Source organism: Miniopterus schreibersii (assembly GCF_964146895.1).
Source record: "Miniopterus schreibersii genome assembly, chromosome: 7".
In the NCBI taxonomy this organism is placed as follows: Eukaryota; Metazoa; Chordata; class Mammalia; order Chiroptera; family Miniopteridae; genus Miniopterus; species Miniopterus schreibersii.
Window position 1 is genome coordinate 4649256 of NC_138108.1, and position 9619 is coordinate 4658874.

Sequence of the window (9619 nt, forward strand, 5' to 3'; positions counted from 1 at the left end):
CGATGGGGCAGAAGACAATATACCAGTGTTTTTTTCTCTGTTGTCAATTTTTTGACTGCTTCTCATATAGGAGCAGAATTAATATGAGGCTGTTAATGGCCCAAATTTTAAGTTAAGAATGAAAAGATCTAAAATTATTGCACTAGCCATCACATCTATTTAATATATATCAAACATGGTAATTTTTGGTACATGTAAATAAGATCTATGCATTTTCTGTTTCTCAACAAAATAGGCTTCAGAGGGACCACTTGGAAAGCTTAATATGACCAGGGGTCATTGTAGAGTGACTTGTGGTACATAAAGTAAGAGCCTTTATACTCCCACTTACAAGAAGGGCAAAATATGCAGGAGCGTTTCTTTGGACAGGTGTGGGTCAAGAGGGAAAGAAAGCTGTCCTGGAGCCATCTGAAACTCTGCCCAACAGATCACCCAAGAGGGTAATGTCATTTCTAAACTGAGACTGTATGTATTGCCCAAGTTTACATTCTGTATTAGAGAAACAAGGTACCCCACTGAATAGATTTTAAAAGGACAGTAGGAGACAAAAATTAAAGTTGATTTTTATGATTTTGTGAACCTGTGAATTCTATTTTTCAAGTATGGCTATATAGTTGAATTAACAAAGTGACCATAAATCTGTAAGAAATGCATTATATATTTAAAGTTTTCCCATCCTCCAACATTTTTACTTCCTATGAGTTCAGTGTTCACCATATCTGATGTAAAAATTTCCTCAAAAAAAGTTAAATTACTAAAGAAAAGCCTGAACCAGCTCTATTCTAGAGGTTTGTTTTGTTTTCTCACCTTTGGACAAGTGATCTCAGTCTGCTGGATCATGATGAGAGCTGAAGCTATGAGAGCTCCTTGCCTCACATAGTTCACAGGGTCATTTGTCATTGGTTCTAGCAAATTAATTGCTTCCTGAAAGTATTAAAAAAAAATCCTTAAATAAAGTTGGTATAGCTGGGTTTACAAATTAGTTACTATCATTCTAAGCCAATATTTTCATCTGACATTGTAATAACAAGTTAATTTAAGACAAACTGGATGCAATAGTTCAGAACTGAGTATTCTTTATTTAGGTTTCAATATAACTGATGGTATGTGAAAAGGAAGCTTGCAGAACACGACTGCTCCTGTCTGGAGGTAAGAGGTCAAAAAGAAAGAGAAAATGAGATTAATGGTTGATAAGCACCTATTATTTCCCAGGCACAGAGTAGTAGGTACTTTATATGTTATCCCAGATAATCCTCTTAATCCTAAAAATAAAACAAAAACAAAACAACAATAGCAACACAAAATAATCCTTATAAACAGAGAAACTGAGAGTTAGAAATGTTAAGTAGCAAATTCAGGTCAGTCTGACTTCAAAACCTGTATTAAGCATCTAACTTCCTTCAAATACCAGGGTATGGTAATGTCTTAGATAATTTTACAAGATGGGGCAGGAGCAGGGTGGAGAGGGTCAATGGGGGCAAAAAAGGGGACATTTGTAATACTTTCAACAATAAAGATAAATTAAAAAACACACAGAGACAATCAGCTAAAAAATCCCCACAAAACTAAATTGAAACACAAAGATAAACTCCCAAAACAAAAAGAAAGATTGTGCTTGCTAGCAGAATGGTTAAAAAAAAAATTTAAATCATATAGGACTAGAATTGATTTCATGGTTACACTTGACAAGACCATGTATAATGGAGATTTTCCAAACTGTTACCAGGATTTCCCCAATATCATACCCTTCAGAATGTGATCAGTAGTATGAAAAAAGGATTTCTTGATTAAATAATTTGGGAGTTTCTGCATACTATATATTACCTCCTCTTATAGATTCAAATGTACATAGCATATTAAAGGCTCTAGGCATGTACAAAAGCTCCACGAAGCCTCGTTAAAGAAACCGCTGGAACTTTTGTTTTTCCCAGGATTTGTCCACGGTATGTGACCAAGAACTCTTTCGCCCCATATAACTTCTACTGACACCCTGCAGAACACTAATACCCTTTGTTAAGTGCCACTTTATAACATCTCTTATTAGGTCCTTAGGTATAAACCTGGGGGGAAAGAGGAAAAGGGTTTACGAGATTATCAAATTTATTTCTTAATTAAGTATGTAATTTCTCAAATATCCTTTGTTCAAGGCCAAAGAAAGGAAGACTAAATTGAATTCTTTTTTGGGGGAAATGACTTTAGATATCTTTACATGTGGAGATGCACTGGGAAATCCACAGTTAGGTGATTTCGTCACTGTGCAATCACAGAGTGCACTTACACAAACCTAGATGGCATAGCCTGCTACTGTAATTGTATGTGCTATACTTTTACAGGACTGGCAGTGCAGTAGCTTTGTTCACACCAGCATCACCACGAACACATGAGTAATGCGGTGCCCTTACCAATGGCGGTTACGACATCGCTAGGTGATAGGAAATTTTCAGCTCCATTATAATCTCATGGGATCCAAATATTGTTATGTGCTGCATGACTATATTTACTTGTTTTTAAAAATGAGAGCTGTTAACAAATATTACACATACCAGATACATGCTTTCTTTCTCCAGTTCATTAAAAAATGTAATGACTTTGTGCAGAGGAGTAAGTTTTTCAAACATTACTCATATGTTGTCAATATTGTTTATGAAGTAGTCATGATAAAAATATAACCAAATTTCCAACTTACAAGTTAAAAGACATTAACTTCACCTTTTAGGTGTAATATAACATTAAATATATATTTTAGAATAAACAGATGTTTCAGGTTTTTAAGAAACAAAAATAACCAAAGCACCAAACTTCAGATAGATATTGATATGAAGATCATACAAACTATCTGGAAATAAGGCAGACTTGTTTAGTATAAATAATAAAAATTTTTCATTGAATTAACATGTCAGATGCTGTGTCTCAAAGAACATTTGCTCCTAGATATTAAGTTTAGAATAATCTGGAAAGAAAACAAAAGTCTAATTCATATTTAACTTATGAGGACTGATAAAAATGTCTACTAAAGACCTGAGAGGGGAAATACTCAGTACAACATCCAACTATATGAAGGTCAATTTCTATAAACTGCATTTTATATACCCAATGACATTTCTAATAAAAGTGAAGATACATTGTGATATAAGAATTTCTTACCCAAAAGAAATGAAAACATTATTTATTTATAATCCTCACCTGAGGATATTTTTTCCTATAAAAGGTAAAGTATGATGATTATGTTATTGCTGTGAATCAAAAATACTTATTTAAGCAATAATAATGTATTTCTTTATGAATCTCATGAATTGTGTTTTCAAATCATTGACTTGTCTAACCCAACTAATTGTCACTTTTAAAGGCTTAACAAAAATATCTCGTTAAGTTTGTAAGGAGAAAATAGGCAAATAGCAGTTAAATGATTTGCTTAAAACCAAACCAACCCCAATAAATTTACTAAAAATTAAAAAACGACAACAAAAACTCAAACCAAAGGAATCAATTGATTTTGGTGGCCTAAGATGAGAACCTTGATTTCCACAATACTAATTCTGCAAATTAAACGTGTAAAATAACCAAAATCAACAGCATTTTCTGCCTCATAATGTGGTAGTTTGTTCTTAAACAGCTCTGAGCCATCCAGCACAGTAAAATAAGGAAGTTCTGGGGAGCTTTGTGAGGCAAGTTAAGTCTTACAGATCACACCACACTCATATTTTTACAGCTGTTACATAAACTTTTCTGTGAAGGAAAACAGTCTGGCGCCAGGAAAGAACTGATCCCATTGGTGTTGGGCTTTACCTTGTTTCCTGTACCAGCACAGCAGATGCCCAGGGCCATGGCAGCTCCATAACGCACGTGAGGATTATAACTCTCTGACAACAATGAAACAACACTGGGGCACTGTTCAGGGGTCCTGATAAGAAACAGAAAGTGGAAAAAAAAAAAAAAAAGAAACAGAAAGTGAAGACAGTGTTATACATAACATATTTTAAGTCAAGATGGGAGCATTTTAACCAGTTTTTTAAAGTTTTGGGAAACAACATCTATATTTAACACAGAAAATGCAGAATTAAAAATCTATAGAATTCTAATTACTGATATGATAAAACTATCTTCAATATTCAGAGAATATGTGCAAAGAAAGAAGAATGAATCAGTGATTTCTCAATCACAATTCTGCTTTACAGAATTACTCATTCCCTCGTGCCTCCTCCATAGATGGGAATAACCATGGGGGGCGGGGGGTGCACACTTCTTGCTCTACATGCATTCTTATATTTCCTTACTCTCTGTGTTCTGTTTCAGAAGACAAAAGTCATTTATAGAGATTCTAGGATATTTCCAAAGCTGCGTAAGAGATTTATTTTTTTATTTTTTTTTATTTTTTTAAATCCTCACCTGAGGATATTTTTTCTACTGCTTTTCAGAGAGAGAGAGAGAGAGAGAGAGAGAGAGAGAGAGAGAGAGAAAGAGAAACATCAGTGTGAGAGACACATCGATTGGTTGCCTCCTAGGGGATGGAGCCTGCAACCGAGGTAAGTGCCTTTGACTGGAATGGAACCTGAGATGCGTCTAGGGCTGCATAAAAGATTTAAATCTCTCAGCATTACCCTGGTTGAATATTAAACTAACAAGTAAGCGTTGATAATGAGGAAATTTTGATATTCTTTTGTCTTTAGCAATTACTTTTGTGTTGATAAGAAGTAATAGAGCAATTGTTCTTTTGTCATCCTCTTATGTTTGTGACAAAGAAAAGAAACAAGACAACCCTGACTAAGGAAGTATCTGACCTCTAAAAGACTCTTGTTATAGTGGTTACCCTTGAGGGGCAGCAGGACAGGGGTAGTAATTAGAAGAGAGTGTAAGGAAAGTTTATGGGAGGCTGGTAATAATCTTGAACTAGGTGCTGGTTACACAGATGTATTCAGCTGTGAACATTCATCAAGTTGCAGGGTAATGATCATGAGCATGCTCTCAGATGTATATTATACTTCAATAGAATCTGTTTTAAAAAAGACTATTCATATTTACATTTCAATAAAAATTAAAACAAAGACTATCCCATTGTGAATGGAAGCAGTTATCACCTACAGACCAATTCAAATCTATAATTCAATGCTGGAACTGTTCTTTAGCCTCAAACTCCAGTGACTGGTAAATTCAAATTTCAAATGGAGCAGAGCCAAGTTTATGAAACTGGCTATGAGAGTGGAATTTTGCTATAAGGGAAGGTAGCATTATTTCCCCATACAACGGAGTCCATCACCCTTTCTTAAAAATGTTCTCAGTTTGAGTAAGTTTCCTAGTATGAATAACTTGGAAATAATACTAATAGCAACAATATGGAATATACTAACAAGATCTGGGTTCCAGCCCTAGTTCGCTAATTTCTTACTACATAACATTAGGCAAGTCACTTACATTTTCTTTTCTGTAATTAGAGATAAACTTTTCTTGACTATTTTGCAGGAATAATATAAAAAAAGCAAATGAACAAATAACTAAAAATATGGTAATAACTTATATGCACACTGAGATAAATAATAAGTTATATAAGAGGAAGCCATGCAGTCAAAAACCCATGTTCAAGTTTCTGTTTCATCTACAAATAGCTGGGATAATTTACATAAGGTTCAATTAACCATATACTTTGGGGTCCCTTTCTCCTGCAAAAAAGACCATAGGATCTGCTCCACTTTACAAAAATTCTATGGCTTCAATGAGAAATATTCCTATGAAATAAAAATAAAATTTAAAGTGGTATTACCCAAAGAGACTGTTGGGAGTTATTCTGCCACTTGTAGTTGACAGACCATCCACTTAACTTTTATTTAATTCTGTTAGGCTAAGAACTTAAAGCTTTGTCTATAGTTTGATACCCAAATTCTCTGACACGCTCAAGCATTTTGTTTAATTAATTACAAATACCATTCAAGATTGCACATGTCTCAAGGGCCGAGAGCTGAGAGTATCTTCTATATTTCCATAAATTATTAGCACAGTGCTAGGTACTAAAAATAAAATAATTTTTATTTTATTACTTAGTAAAAAGACAAAGGGAGCCAAACTAAATTTATATTTAGAGACTTAACCAACAAGTATTTTCTACTAAGTTCAAGGCCTAATGGTTAACCACTGGGAGAAATAATCAAACCCTTCACTGCTCCTCTTACCCCTTAAGTTTATAATTCAGCTAGATAATAAAAGAAGGTAGAGTTAACAAGAACCTGCGAGTGTTACTTCATAAGGGCTGAGTGTCTCTGAATTTTATGTGCTTTGAAGTTCCCAGTAGGGAGACCACGTATAGTCTAGGGAAGGCCGCTTTAAAACAATAAAATGCACACTAGAGCAGTTCTGATTTGTAGTTTCAATAAAATTTCTTGGCTTGGAGCTAACAGTCATCTTGCCAATGTTACGATTTGCATAAACCTTCCACAGAGCAGGAATTGTGCAAGGGCCTATGCACTAGTCACTGCCACATCATCCTACCATAAACTGCACATACGAAGTCGGTTCTTTCAACATACTGACTATTAACCACTGTTTCTTTACTGAATATTTTCTGCAACCTCAATGTTAAATCATATTAATAAATCAATATGCTGTCAAGAATATGGTGTCTTTATTCTAACTTATCTCTTCACTAGAGAGCAAAAAGTACAGAAATGTACGTATATAGGCAGAAACACGGTTCTTAGGCACATGGGGTCGATCACAGTGGGAATTTAGTGTGGCCATAAACCTCAGGGTAGAATTATGAACTTATAATCCTCATTAGGCAAGTGCCACATGATGAACACAATGACAAAGGAATTAAGAATACACACAACCCCCCTGGCCCCATCCTGGTGGATGTTGCTCAGCTGGTTGAGAGGTTCCCATTTTGATTCCCGGTCAAGGGTTAAATCCCTAGTAGGGGGCCTGCAGGAGGCAGCAGATAGATGGTTATCTCTCACCCATGTTTTTCTCCCTCTCCCTTCCTCTCTCTCAAATCAATAATATCAACCACAGACTCCAAATAATCTGAGCAGCATCCTAAATTTCAAAGGACCTACTGAATATCATTAGCTAAATACACCACAAACACTTTAATCAACACAGAATTCCACACAGAAAGAGAAATAAAGAGCACGCTTCCCTTAAATTGCTTGTCCCACAATGACCATTCATCTACACACCCAGGAAACTCACATCTTCAATCATTTTATTCCCTCACTCCCCACATCTAATCTACCAAGTCAAGTGAAACCTTTAAATCTTGTTTCTGTTTTCATTGCCTGTTTTAGGCTCCAATCTTTTCTCACTGGAAATAATACAGTGATTCCTTAAATTATCCTTCTGCTCTTTTCTCCCTTGTCTTCAGTTGTGGTAGAGAGAACATGGGCTTGGAATCAGAAAGACCTGGGTACAAATTCTAGTGCAGACATTTATTAACAGAGCGGCAATCTGAACCTTAACTGCTTTACCCATAAAATGGTATCTGCTCTACTTAATTCATGCTGGGGAGAGTTGGCAGTGTGGTAAAGTATAATACTATACCATAACCACTGAAATCTAGATGCATAACTGGAAATTGTCTTTGGGTCAGAACCAGGAATTTGGCTACTAGCATGCTATAGTTTGGACTCTTATTTTTTAAAAAGGTAAGGTAACTCATGCCCAAAAATTCATTCAAAACATAAAGCAAGTTGGATATTAAACCAAAAAATCTGGTTATATTCAGGGTTCTGACTGCCAGATTACCTCACCAACCTTTTAGGGAGCTAATGGCACATAGAACACTTAGTCACTTGCCTCTAAGCAAGGGAGGGATATTCTAGGGAAAACAGACTCACAGCAAAGACCTTATCCTAAATGTATCTTAACACTTCATTTATTTTATGATCCCGACTTGCTAAAAATTATACTTAGAATAGGGCATTAACAATTTCATGAGATTTAGAAAAATTTTTGCCTGGGAACATAAACACTGGGAGTGTAATGCAGAGCTCTACCTAGTTGATTACCATAAAGACCATAATAGGTCGTGAGGACTATAAACTCAAAAGCACATAAAATTCTTGGAAGTTTCTCAGCCGAATAACAGTTCCAATTCTGACACATTCTTCAGGGACGTGTTAAGACAAGGAAGGACTCACTCTTTAACAAATTAGCTTAGACATTCAGCCTCCTCAAGATTACAAAATCATAATATTCTTTATTTCAATTTTTTTTTTAGCAGGGAGCTTTAAAAGGACAAAAGAATCTAAGCAATGATCAGAATGCAAACATTTTCTGAAAGCAAAACTGCACATTAGTCTTTATCCAAACATATACATGCATATAATCCATGTATACATAAAATTTTTTCAAAGTAAGTTGTTAAATGAATAAATGATAACATTATATCATCACCATTTTGAAACTCAGAATGAATTAATGGACCTCAACATAATTATCAATGACTACTAACTTCATAAAACAAGAAACAACTAGACTTTATGTGCACTACTAGTCCTACCCCTCCAAAGGGGAGGGGGGAGAGAAGGATGGACGTGTGTGTGGGAGAAGGTGGGAAGAACCAACAAGATTTCCTGATGAATAAAATGTAGGAAGTGAGAGAATGCAACTACGTATAAATGGCATGCAGAAACCAATAGAGCAGATATGGAGGGAAAGAACAGAAGTTCAGTTTTGAACATTTTGAGTTTGAGATTGTTTTTAGACATCTAACAAAAATACTGAGTAGGTCAACAAACATGAGTCTGGAATTTGGAAGAAAGGCCCAAACTAGAGATACAAATTTGGGAATTACAGTACATAGTTTATACTAAAAATCAATAAAACATATCTTCAGATGATGATTAAAATAATAATAATAAAAAATAGTTTCTTCTCTTGGTTTCTACTAGACCACACTCTGCTGGATTTTCTCCAACCTCACTGAATGTTCTTTTTCTCTTTTTTAAAAAATTTGTTTTTATTGATTTTTTTTTTTTGAGAGAGAGGGAGAGAGAGAGATAACTATCTGCTGCCTCCTGCATGCCCCCCACTGGGGATCAAGCCGGAAACCTGGGCATGCCCTGACCGGGAATGAAACCGGTAACCTCTGGGTGCTCAATGACCTACTTAGTATTTTTGTTAGATGTCTTAAAAAAATGTCAAACTCAAAATGTTTACAACTGAACTTCTGTTCTTTCCCTCCATATCTGCTCTATTGGTTTCTTTATGTCATTTAAACATAGTTGCATTCTCTCACATCCTTCCTCTCCACCTCCCCCTCTTTGGAGGGGTAGGACTAGCAGTGTACATAAGATCTAGTTGTTTCTTGTTTTATGAAGTTAGTAGTCAGTGATAATTATGTTGAGAGAGAGAGTCTGAATCTCGCCTTTAAGTTACTTTAATTAGAATTTGTCTGGAGTTCTTGGTAAATGAGAAATTCTACACAAATGAAATTTCCACATATTTGAAATGTCACTTGACCTTTAAATCATTTTGAAAGAAAATTTTATTTATTTTACTATTATTTAAAAAAAAAAAAAATCTTTATTGATTCCAGAGAGAGGAAAGGAGAGGGATAGAGAGATAGAAACATCAGTGATTAGAGAGTTGTCATTGATCGGGTGCCTCCTGCATGCCGACTGGGGATGAA

The 9619-nt window shown here is 35.2% G+C and overlaps 1 protein-coding gene across 1 annotated transcript in view; it reads right to left on the reverse strand.

The window, feature by feature from the left end:
* The window catches only part of PSMD1 (proteasome 26S subunit, non-ATPase 1), a 74174-nt gene that overhangs the window by 19054 nt on the left and 45501 nt on the right, over positions 1–9619 (reverse strand). The window contains exons 17-18 of the mRNA XM_081143270.1: positions 3787–3901; positions 808–924 (exon numbers count right to left, since the gene is read on the reverse strand). Of these exons, the coding sequence (XP_080999396.1) occupies positions 808–924; positions 3787–3901 (232 nt within the window). The remainder of the gene's footprint in view (positions 1–807; positions 925–3786; positions 3902–9619) is intronic.